Source organism: Mesoplodon densirostris, chromosome 9 (genome assembly GCF_025265405.1).
Source record: "Mesoplodon densirostris isolate mMesDen1 chromosome 9, mMesDen1 primary haplotype, whole genome shotgun sequence".
In the NCBI taxonomy this organism is placed as follows: domain Eukaryota; kingdom Metazoa; phylum Chordata; class Mammalia; order Artiodactyla; family Ziphiidae; genus Mesoplodon; species Mesoplodon densirostris.
The window spans coordinates 22454210-22467555 of record NC_082669.1 but is presented as its reverse complement, the minus strand read 5'-3'; the positions used below and the strand labels follow the sequence as shown (position 1 = coordinate 22467555).

The window sequence follows — 13346 nt, the reverse complement described above, 5'->3', positions numbered from 1 at the left end:
TTGGGAGTAGGAGTTTATTAATTTATTTTATTTATTTTTGCTGTGTTGGGTCTTCGTATCTGTGGGAGGGCTTTCTCTAGTTGTGGCAAGCGGGGGCTACTCTTCATCACGGTGAGCGGGCCTCTCACTATCGCGGCCTCTCGTTGCGGAGGACAGGCTCCAGACGCGCAGGCTCAGCAGTTGTGGCTCACAGGCCCAGTTGCTCCGCGGCATGCGGGATCCTCCCAGACCAAGGCTCGAACCCGTGTCCCCTGCATTAGCAGGCAGATTCTCAACCACTGCACCACCAGGGAAGCCCCGATTGCTCTTGTTTTAAGTCACTAAGTTTCAAGGTGATTTTTTACACAATAATTATTAGCAGAATAGAGATCAAGGCTTACAAATGACCAAGAAGAAAACTAGCCTACAATGCAGAAGGAATACCTGGGAAATAAAAGGATATAAACTACAGTTCTTATCCCAGTTTTAGGTGTTCCAAGATCCCTCTGAAACTATATGCAAAAATTCTGTATGTTAATTTCCTAGAAGACGTTTGATAGCTTTCATCAAATCCTCAAAGAAGTCTATGACTCTTTTAAGATATATTAAAAATTGATTTATAATTTTGGAGAAGACTTTGCAACTAGTTTGGATGACTGAAGCAAACAATGAATGTGAAGGTATGATAAGAAATGAGGCTGAAAAGACAGTCTCATCAAGAAGTGGTGCTGGGAAAACTGAACAGCTACATGTAAAAGAATGAAATTAGAACACTCCCTAACACCATACACAAAAATAAACTCAAAATGGATTAGAGACCTAAATGTAAGGCTGGACACTATAAAACTCTTAGAAGAAAACACAGGAAGAACACTCTTCAACATAAGTCACAGCAAGATCCTTTTTGATCCACCTCCTAGAGTAATGGAAATAAAAACAAAAATAAACAAATGGGACCTAATGAAACTTAAAAGCTTTTACAAAGCAAAGGAAACTACAAACAAGATGAAAAGACAACCCTCAGAATGGGAGAAAATATTTGCAAACAAATCAACGGACAAAGGATTCATCTCCAAGATATATAAACAGCTCATGCAGTGCAATATTAAAAAAAAACAAACAATCCAATCCAAAAATGGGCAGAAGACCTGAATAGACATTTCTCCAAAGAAGACATACAGATGGCCAAGAAGCACATGAAAAGCTGCTCAACATCACTAATCATTAGAGAAATGCAAATCAAAACTACAATGAGGTATATCACCTCACACCAGTTAGAATGGGCATCATCAGAAAATCTACAAACAACAAATACTGGAGAGGGTGTGGAGAAAAGGGAACCCTCTTACACTGTTGGTGGGAATGTAAATTGATACAGCCACTATGGAGAACAGTATGGAGGTTCCTTAAAAAACTAAAAATAGAATTACCATACAACCCAGCAATCCCACTACTGGGCATATACCCTGAGTAAACCATAATTCAAAAAGACACATGTACCCCAGTGTTCATTGCAGCACTATTTACAATAGCCAGGTCATGGAGGCAACCTAAATGCCCATCGACAGACAAATAGATAAAGAAGATGTTGTACATATATACAATGGAATATTACTCAGCCATAAAAAGGAATGAAATTGGGTCATTTGTAGAGACATGGATGGATCTAGAGACTGTAATACAGAGTAAAGTAAGTCAGAAAGAGAAAAACAAATATCATATATTAACGCATATATGTGGAACCTAGAAAAATGGTACAGATGAACTGGTTTGCAGGGCAGAAATAGAGACACAGATGCAGAGAACAAACGTATGGACACTAAGGGGGGAAAGTGGCGGGCAGGGATGGTGGTGGTGTGATGAATTGGGAGATTAGGATTGACATGTATACACTAATATGTAGAAAATGGAGAACGAATAAGAACCTGCTGTATAAAAAAATAAATAGGGCCTCCCTGGTGGCGCAGTGGTTAAGAGTCCGCCTGCCGATGCAGGGGATACGGGTTCGTGCCCCGGTCTGGGAGGATCCCATATGCCGCGGAGCGGCTGGGCCCGTGAGCCATGGCCGCTGGGCCTGCGCATCCGGAGCCTGTGCTCCGCAACGGGAGAGGCCACAACAGTGAGAGGCCCGCATACCGCAAAAAAGAAAGAAAAAAAAAAAAATAAATAAATAAATAAATAAATAAATAAAATAAAATTCAAAAATTAAAAAAAAAGGAAAGAAATGAGGCTAGATAGCAACCAAAGACAAATCATGAAGGCCTAATATATATCTAATGAGGTTAGGTTTATTTGTTCATTTGCTTCCCTAACTATGATAGGAAATAACTGAAAGGTTTCCAGAAAAATAAAGTTCCAAGGTCAGTTTTATTGAATACAAATTAAATATCACTGGCATCACTTTGTAGATTAGAGAGGAGTCATAAGAATCATAAGGTTTGAGAGTTGAGGCAGGGAACCAAGGAGAAAATTACTGCAATTATTCATGAAAAAGATCAGAGGCCAAACTAAGTCAACAGCAGTAGGAATGAGAAGATGGGACAAGTGGTCACAAGAGTTAGAACGCAGAACCCAGACTTAGTGAATGTTTGGACAGAAGTTTAAGTTTCTGAGTTTGGGTTAATAGTTCAACTGAGATAGGATAAAGGAAAAGAAAAATAAGTCTGCTGAACTGGTTTTTTGTTTGTTCAGTTTAAGGAGTATATCCAATCAAGAGTTGAATATGCAAACCTAAAACCCAAGGGAAAAAGAACTGGGTGAAAGATACAAATTCGAGAGCCAAAACATTATGTGTGGTAGTTAGAACCACGCTAGGTTTGAGATATTATCTAGGAGGAACATATTGAACAGTGCTACCCAATACAAATATAAGGTGAGCAAAATAAAAAGTACATATGTAGGGGCTTCCCTGGTGGCGCAGTGGTTGAGAGTTCGCCTGCCAATTCAGGGGACACGGGTTCGTGCCCCGGTCCGGGAAGATCCCACATGCCGTGGAGCGGCTGGGCCCGTGAGCCATGGCCGCAGAGCCTGCGCGTCCGGAGCCTGTGCTCCGCAACGGGAGAGGCCACAACAGTGAGAGGCCCACGTACTACCAAAAAAAAAAAAAAAAGTGAGATAAGAAAGGAAAAGTAAGTCAGACAGAGGAAGACAAGTATATGATATCGCTTATATGTGTAATCTAAAAGAAAAATGATACAAATGACCTTATTTACAAAACAGAAACAGACTCACAGACTTCGAGAATGAACTTATGGTTACTGGGGGGAAAATGTGGGGGGAGGAATAGATTGGAAGTTTGAGATTGACATGTACACACTGCTATATTTAAAACAGATAACCAATAAGGACCTACTGTAAAAAATAAATAAATAAACAAACAGAAAGGAAAAGTATCTACTGTAGCTTCCAATTAAGAGGTCACTGGTAACCCTCCCAAGAGCAATTTCATTGGTGAGGGGGCTATGGAAGCCAGAATGCAATGGATGGAGAAAAGAAACAGAAACCACATGCCCTTTTTTCACAAAGTAGTAACAGTACCTCTTATTACTTAAACCAGTGATTCCAAAACCAGGTGGATTATCAGAATCACTCAGAAGGCTTTTCAAGAATACAGATATACAAGTAACACCATCCCAGGTTTCTGTTTCATTAGGTCTAAGACATGGGAATTTATGTATCATTTAGAGTTGTCTAAGCAATTCTAAAGACTTCTGGTATATAGTAAAATCAGAATCAGTGTGCCTAAACCTGAAAATCCTTAATTCAATCAGGCTCTGAAAGCCTTGTAGGATTACATCCCATAGTTCTGTAGTGAAAAGTTTCTCAACATTTCTTATCCCTCAGGACAGGAATTATGATTTACTAGCACAAATGTTAGCTTTATTACAAGTTCAAAGTTCTTTTCCAGTGACCATGACTTCAGGCCAAGTATTTATTATTTTTGCACTTGCTTATCCTCAATCTATAAAAGGAATGACTTAGAGATGACTAAAAGTACCTCTGGCTCTACTTAAAGGCATCGTTTTTACACAGATTTAAATATTAATCCTCCTAATATTTTAGAACTTTTCATGCCAAAAGTGCAGAAGTCTCCTCCTCCTTGAACATGCAATGAAAGACAGAAATTAAACTATTTTCTCAAAAGTTAATGTGGAAACTATTCCTCAGTTACAACTAAACAGTGTTATGGTTCTCGACAGCCAGTCCAGGGGGCAACATGGGTGAGAAGAACATGGCTCAGAACTAAGACTAACTGAGCTAAACCTTATTTCCCTTTATTTCTTCAAAGCTGCACAATTGCCCTTTCAGGGACCTCTTTAAGCTCCTCCTTTATAGTCACTTCACCCTAATTTTACTTAGATAAAAATGCTTGAGTGTAGAATACACATTGTGATTTGTCATGCAGTCCAATCTCCTAGAGAAGTTACTAACTCAGAATTTAAGCTCTCATTAACTTTCCATCAAAAGTCTCTATGGTTCATACAGCCACTCAAGACGCTCTGCATTTTCCTTTTTACTGTGTAAAATGACAGTATGAATTAAACAGTACATCCTTGACTAGCCAATCTTTCCTACAAAAGAACTTTTAAAAAAGAGAAAGAAATTCTATTGTATTAGTTTCCAAAATAAAACAGTACATAAAGACTCCTGAAGCTGAAAAACTCTCAAAGGATCATTTGGTCCAACTTCCTGCCTTTAGGCAGGTAAATTTCTAACTCATCCAGGAAGATGCTTATCCCTCTCTCCTTAAAGATCTCCAGAGGAAACAGAGCAGTTATTGAGTATCTAATACATGCCAGGCATGCACCAGAAAGGGAAAAGGAACTAGCATTATTTCCCAGGTGTTTGCCTACACATTATCTCATCTAATCTGAGTACATTTTCCAGGACGTGTGTTAGTACTCTCATTTTTACAAATGAAAAAAACAAGGTTCAGAGATGTCATGTGGGACTGGGATTTCAAGCCAGGACAGGATCTTCCCCTCTGCCATGCTAACAGAAACCACATGACCTGTTTCTTCATGCATGGCAAGGTTCAATACCCTGATGGTCCAAAAGCTCTTCACTTAGCTAACTAAAATATCTTCTCTGATATGAGCTCATTTTCTCTTATTCATTGTTCTATGAACAATAAAAATAACTCTTCCACGTCCTCCCCAAAACAGATGAAAACGGCATTCAAATCATTTCTTTGCCTTATCTATGGCAAACAAATCCAGTCCCTATAGACTTTCTTACTGGAGAAACTATTTTATATCCCTGGGATAATTTTGGCCATTCTTTTTAGGATTTTCTCTGATTATAACACTTTTTCAAAGCATGATGACTCAAAACAAACACAATGCTCTCAAAAGTGACCACTTACTGAGATAGGAAAAAAAAAAGAGGGGGAGGTTTTTTCTTTCATAAGATTCAGAAAGCAAAAACATTAGGAAGAAACTTGTTTAAATGACTTTTAATCGTTACCTCAAGCTGAATGTTTTTTCCAAATATTTTTTACCATATTTTTCCAGTCACAACCCCAAAATTCCCTATTCACATTTTCTGAGTATGAGGCTTACATGAAGTGTTCCACCCAACAGAAGACTCTCTTTTTATTTTTAAGTATGTCCCTTAAAGAACTCCAAAAGGAATCTCAAATGCTATAGCTATTGTTACATGTATCAACCTGTTATTATCAAACTGAAGTTGAATCCTTAAAGATTCCAAATTCATATATAACAAATAATCAATGAGCACCAACTCTGTAGTGGATCTGTGTTATACTCTAGGGATATAAAAAAGTATCCCAAAGACACTCCTTGAATTCAGGCACTTACATTCCAAAGTCAGAGACAGATCGACATACAATAAGCAACATAATGAAAATTACATTGGAGCATAGAGAAAGAAGTGGCAAATTTTCCCTAAGGAAGCTAAGAAAAAAAACAAGTCATAAAAGATGAACAAAAGTCCTGTGTATCTAGTTAAGGCTTTCAATAGGGGCACTACTGGCATTTTGGAGGTGACATTCTAGATTCATGAGCCTGTCCCATACCTTAAGGATGTTTACTCATCTCTACCCCAGCACTAAATGCCAGTATAACCCAACCATCCCACACATCATTTTAAAACTCCCCTGGAGTGGGGGTGAAGATGACTATCCACAGATGAAAACCATTGCTAGAGCATAGGATACCTCAAGCTCAGAAATGACATAAGAAATAAGTAGGTTAGGGACTTCCCTGGTGGTCCAGTGGTTGAGAATCCACCTTCCAATGCAGGGGACGCAGGTTCGATCCCTGGTCGGGGAACTAAGATCCCACGTCCCGCAGAGCAACTAAGCCTGTGCGCCGCAACTACTGAGCATGTGAGCCACAACTAGAGAGCCTACGTGCCACAGCTACAGAGCCCATGTGCTCTGGAGCCCGCACGCCACAACTAGAGAGAGGAGCCCACGCACCACAACGAAAGATCCCGCATGCCTCAACAAAGATCCCACGTCCTGCAACTGAGACCCCACGCAGCCAAAAATAAAATAAATAAATATTTTTTTAAAAAGAACCACTTATTTAAAAAAAAAAAAAGATGGGGAAGACTATTGTGCTTGTTTTTCAGTAGAACATCTCTGAAAGGATGCAAAAGAAAAATGATAGCATTGACTGTCTCTGAGGAGAAGCAGGTGAATTGAGGACAGAGGGAAGGAGATTTACATTGTAAACTCAGATACAGAGTGACAAAGACAAACCTGGTTATTATATAGAGAGCTCTCTTTCACTCTTAAAAGAGTCCTGATTTGTATGATAAATTATATAGTCAACATACTTGTTTCTTGCAGATTTAGCATTATATGAATGTATTACCTCTTCAAAAATACAAACTAAATACAATACAGTGCCTTTGGATAGCAATGTAAGACTATTTTCCTTTTGTGTAATTGTTTGCGTGTCCTTAGTTTTTAAAGGGGGAGATAAATATCTAAGAAGCATCGCTTGTAAACTTGATGTAATCCATCCTGCACATATGGGCCAAACTAATCTTATGAAGCACAGCTTTCATCATGTCACTCCCCTTCTGAAAAACCTCCCTAACTTCACTGTGAGCAAATAACATCTCAATTTCTTGGCTTGACCTTGAAGACTTTCCAAAGCACGGCCTTAATCAAGTTTCCCCCACTACTCTGAAACTTTAACTCTCAGCTCTTCCGTGGCTGGCCTATTGCTCTTCTCTAGGTATGCCTGATTCCCTTCTACTTCCCTATCTTCGTTCACTCTGCGATCTCCACTAGGAATGCCTCAAGCCATCTGAATCCTATTCACCTTTCCAGGTACCATTCAACTCAAATCCCACCACCTTTTTGAAATCCCACTCTGAGCCACATTTATATTTTACTTGTAGTAAGTTATAGTGATTTCTCTCCAACAGATTCCATGTAGGCCATAAATTAGATTTTGAAGATTTTATTAATTAAATTAAAAAAATTTTTGAAGAGCATCTGTTATACGGGGCACAAGGACATAAAGTTGAAGAAGAGGCTTTCCCTACCTTGGAAGCTCGCACAGAAATAGCTGACAACTGGCACCATACCCCTTGCCCTCACACATCTACCCCTCCTGGCTGCTTGCAAAAAACTTACCTCGTTGTCAGCGTCACATATGCAGACACACACACATCCAAACACTCACCCACACACATACACACACATTCCCCAGCCCCAGGCCTCTAGCATCATAAAACTCAAGGGCTTTCAAAGGCTGTTTATTCCCAAGAAAGGATTAGAAACTCTCTATCTTGCTGTTCTCTATATTGCCTGCTACATAATGTTCCACTTAATTTTATGCAGTTTTCTATCATTTTCTAACTTTTCCATGAGTATGTATCTAATCTAGTCAATCAAATTATTACTTTTAGAGTAACTTATTAGGGCCTCCCTGGTGGCGCAGTGGTTGAGAGTCCACCTGCCGATGCAGGGGATACGGGTTCGTGCCCCGGTCTGGGAGGATCCCATATGCCGCGGAGCGGCTGGGCCCGTGAGCCATGGCCGCTGGGCCTGCGCGTCCGGAGCCTGTGCTCGGCAACGGGAGAGGCCACAACAGTGAGAGGCCCACATACCGCAAAAAAAAAAGAAAAAATAATAATAATAATAATAGAGTAACTTATTAAATTCTTTATGGTATGTAAAACAATACTATTCACATATGGTCAATACATCTTTTTCATTGATTGATATAATCCTTGATGTTTAAATGTAAGGTGAATTATTACTTAGAACATGTATTACATATGTCTGAGTCATTTACTTTCCAGAATCTCTTATACTCATTGGTTTCATTCTCAATACCTTCTCCATATTCCCTATGCATTAAAAAAATTAGATAGATGATAGACAGATAGATAGATAGGTAGATAGATAGATAGATGATATCCCTTTTGAGTAATAACTGGTTAGCATAGAGCCATGAACATAAAAAATAATGGAACATCATTTTATTTGGAGCACAAGACTCTAATTTAAACATAATATATAGACCGTAACAAGTCATTAACTTCTGTCAGTCTGTGCAAAGGGATTTTTAATAATAATACCTCTCATAATGTTTCCAAGTGCGATCCACAACCATCTCCATCAGAAGTGCTTGGGGCCATCATTAAATATGCGTATTTGTGGGCTCTACCCACAAATCAGTATCTCTGAGGGTGGAACTGAGGAATCTACAGATATACCAAGCAATTGCTGATTCTTATGGGTACTACATTACATTATACATGTTTATACTCTTACATTCTACAAAAGACATTTATTCTCTTTACAGTATCTGGAAGAGGAGCTGTGTGAACATCACTTCCAGATGCACTTCACCGAAGGAGAGAAGCTATACGACATGTTCCAGATCACAGCGCACAATGCCAAGTATTCATTTATTCATTCATTCAGCATTTATTTATTGAGCGCTTAGAAAGTGCCAGGCTCTGTTCTAGGCAATGAGATACCACAGTGAGCAAGCAAAGACCATGGTCTTATGAGGCTTATGCCCTCCTGGTGCCCCTTTCAGGCAGCCAGGTAAACATTACACAGGAGTGAATGAGACACAGTCAGGCCTCCAGACTCTTAGTTGACTGCTTTCTCACTCCACCAAATGGTCTATTCACTACAGTGCAACATATCATATCAATAGCAAGCATAAGCAAGATGCAAATACAATACAAATCAGGCTTCATTCTTCAGGCAGCATGGAGAGTGGCTATAGTACAGAAGGTACTATATATAGCTAGAAGATGTAAAGCACACTGGGCTCAAAGCATGGCTTTAGCATTTTACATACCTGGGCACCCTGTACAAGTTACCTAAGCCCTTAAGTTTCAGTTACAGAATTTATCATTACCTACACCTGGAAGGATCAATGTAAGAATGAAAATGTAAAAGCACATGGAAAACATCACGCATGGGTCTCTCACAGTGTAGGTACTCAACGCCAGTTCTCTTTTCTCCATTATCAAATCTGAATTATATCCAACAATACCACAGCATTACCTAAAGGCTAGATTTTAGATTTAGTTGGAGGTAACTGTAACTAGTTTGTTTAAATCTCACCATAAAGACTACTTTCATAGATTTTATCCTATATTACACATTTAGCTGATGTCCCTTTGGGATAAAAATAATATTATGAGTCCACTATAGAAAAACCATGCATTTTGAGTTTTCTCATCATAATAATAGTCTATACTTTGGGAACATCACTCATTTCCAGGCAGAAATATATTAGATCATCACTAAAAACATGTATATATGATAACGTACCTTTCCGTCTCTTCAAACTCTTAACTAATATAGCAGGTCCATAAACAATAAGTTCCCTGCATCTCCAACCTCACTCTTCCTCTTCTTTGCTAGCTCACAATAATCCAATGAGACTAGCTCCTCAAACCCACCAGACTCTCCAGCATTTAGATGTCATATATGGTGTTGCCCTAGAGTCACCAGGTTAGTGCTTAATTGCGTCCCACCTTAAATATCTGGCCCTCAGAGAAGCCTTTCCTGACCAACCATCCTGACAACATTAGGCTGCACTGAACAGGGTGAGGAAGCCTGGGTTCCAATCAGTCATCTGACAACATGGAGTTACGCTATAGCACAGATACACAGCTGGGCAGGTAGATAAAACTTCATACGCAACATGATATAACTGGCAACAGTGCATCAGCATTGGCTGGTTAAAAATATTAGCCAGGGCTCTCAGAGGTGAGCCCTCCTGCGGAACCTCTGCTGAGAGGCTTAGTGAACTGTCATATGCTGCTGATAATCAGGGGGAAACAACTCCTTAAAGGAGGACTCCCAGCATGGACTGATTCTCTTCAGGCTGCTTTTATCCTTTGCTGTCAAACCACATTTTGCAGAATCTCTGGAAGTATTAAAATGGCCTGAGGCACACTGTTACATACGTCAGTAGCATCCTGTAATCTTCTTTAGAGCTCTTTTTACTTGTTTAATATTTCTTTTCTGTTAGTGTTTGTCTTCTCCACTTAAGGACCGTGCCTACCTGTTGCCTGTTTAATTCCCAGTAACTGCCATAGTAGCCAGCATACAGAGGATTCCCTCTGTATATGTACAATAACCATTCATTGGGTGGATGAATTGAGAAGTGAGAGATGTGTCCGTGTGAAAGAAACACAGTATATGGAAGCCGAGTTTATTTAATGTAATACACGTGCAGTACCTAAAATAATGCTTGGCACATAGTAAGCATGCAATTAGTGTTGTTGTTATTTGTTAGCCAGGACAAAAATCTCCTGAGGATAATACAAGAGGTGAGTTACTGACTGATAAATATGGTTGAGCACACGCTGTGTGGTTACCCCTGTCAGAATACAGCGCAGTGTACTAAAGGAGTAAGCTTTCACCTCATCCACCTCAGGTGTTTTTGAGTTAATTCATTTTAATATTTGAATATACAAATTTAAAAGTCCCATATCTTTTCACATATTCACAATTGAGTACAATGCTATTAAATAAAACCACTCACAAAAATAATGTCTTGACCATATAAGTATCTCTATGGGAAAGAGCAAAGAGATGTATATCCATGCTTCATTCTCTCAATGGATAGAAAGAAAATTGGTGTCCTTGAATATTGTAAGGAAAAGCCACACACATTCTTTCTAAGACTTGTGAAAATGAAACAAAGAAAGAAAGTACAAAAGACCATATATTTTAAGTCACTGAAATCCCAACACCTACTTTAAAATAATAAAAAGAAGTAAAATCTGTAAAAGATATAAAAGACTTGAGGTCATTCTGCCTCATTTTATCCCAACACTGCAGCAATATTTCCTGAAGAATTAACTGAAGAAAGTGGTTCAGGGAAGGAATACCTACTGGAAAAAGTTTTTTAAGGCTATCAATCTAATTTGTTTTGGAAGTGGATTTTTTTAGTATTTTTATTTACTAAGCTTTCACACTTTTTTTTTACTTTATTTAACGGCCTGTTTAGTTTTCCCCAAGAGTCCATTTTCTAAGAGTCTTTGATCTAACCATCCACATTTTGGTCGTCTATATATACTTTTGGGGAACTTCCTATCACCAATGGAGAAGGAATGTGGTTATAAAATCAAATAATTCTTTCACTGTCAGAATCTAATGCATTAACAATCAGACACAACTATGTCCGAGCATTAAGTAACAATTTTAAAATAAACAACCACTTATAATACTCCAGAGGGAAAAAGAAACCCTCCACTATGTATATACATCAAATGAAAGTACTCTGGTAGAAATGGGCATCCACGGACTAGTCTAGTCAGCCATTTTACTTCACACGAGGAATATTCCTAAGTCACACAAAGGTGCCTTTACTAAGCTTGAATGATATAATATATATGGAAAATGTGTTCACCACTTGATCTACTGCTTCTTGCTAAAAAGGTTGTTCTTTTCCATGGAGCCATAATGACATTAAGCCTCAAGTACATTCATAATAAACATTTCCATTTTTAACGTCATTCACTTTCCGTGGTTTTTTCCTAAAATTAACTCATATTTAAGCCTATGGGGTTAGTAAAGATGAAAATCTCTTTGGAATAAATAGGGGAAAAAATATGAATATTCTAAAGAAGGATACCTACCTCAGGCCCTGTGATGTGCATCAGACCAGAAATAGCAGAGGCAACAGCGTCGTACCCAGCTCGCTGAGACAGTGGACCTGTCTGACCATACCCTAAGACAACAAGAATAGATATATTCAGCACCACCCAGGGAGAGCAACAGTACAATAGTGTGTTAAAACCATCTGTATCTAGAAATCCTACAGCATTTTGTTACTATTGGGTCTATACTATCCCTTGAAGGAGGCTGTAAAATTTAATTATGGTGTTATACCCCAGAAGGTTGCAAACTGGTGACTCGTGGGCCAGATCCCCATTGTACAAATGTTTTGTCTGGCCTGAAGAGTGTTTTGAAATGTTTTTACTTAGTTTCCAACATTTAAGGATCAGGAGATAGCACATAATATACAAATTTCTGGCTTTTCTTGAAAACCAGAAAATACATTCAAAACTAGGCTCACATCCTCACATGGCAATAAGTTAGAGTTGAGTAATAGTTCTTCCCTTTACACAGGGCATAAATTCTCCAATTTGCCGCACTCTGCACCCCTCCTTAATCCTTTATGCTTCAGTCTGATTCAATCACTAACTGACCTTCCAGACTCCAATAGGTATTTGCTACTCCTGCTGTATACAAAACAATATACAAAGTAAAACAAAACAATGTCTCCCTAGGCTCTATTTACATATTTTTTCAAGTATGCAAAGAAAATATAAATGATAATTTAAAATTTGAACATAAATAGAATTAATACATCTCCTGCCAGTGTTTTTTTAGGATTACAAAGAGAAGGTGAAGGTGTCACTTTTTTTTGCCACCAGCAAAAATTAAAAGAACATAAAGGGACTTCCCTGGTGGTCCAGTGGTTAAGACTCCACATTCCCAATGCAGGGGGCCCAGGTTCAATCCCTGGTCAGGGAACTAGATCCCACATGCTGCAACTAAGAGCCCATGTGCTGCAACTAAAAGATCCCGCATGCCGCATCAAAGACCCAGCGCAGCCAAATAAATAAATAAATATTTTTAAAATAAAAGGAAAGAAAAGAACATAAAAATATTTTATCCTGCTCTCCTCAGTCCTGGTGATTATTGTTGGATAATAAAGGTTATATGAGGAGCTACATAACTCTGTCTCCAAATCTCCAGCAACCTGGAACATTCTCCCTCTATTTCACTCCATATATGTACATACCTCACTCCCTCACATCCTCCAACTCTGCACTGAAATGTCTCCTTACTAGAGAGGTCTTCCCTGAAGAACTTTTATGAAAGATCACTCTCACTT

The 13346-nt window shown here is 38.8% G+C and overlaps 1 protein-coding gene across 2 annotated transcripts in view; it reads right to left on the bottom strand.

Annotated features, from left to right (window-relative positions):
• The window catches only part of SUGCT (succinyl-CoA:glutarate-CoA transferase), a 690281-nt gene that overhangs the window by 619828 nt on the left and 57107 nt on the right, over positions 1-13346 (bottom strand). For both annotated transcript variants that reach the window (XM_060108016.1, XM_060108018.1), the window contains exon 7: positions 12082-12173. In XM_060108016.1, coding sequence (XP_059963999.1) covers positions 12082-12173 — 92 coding nt within the window. The remainder of the gene's footprint in view (positions 1-12081; positions 12174-13346) is intronic.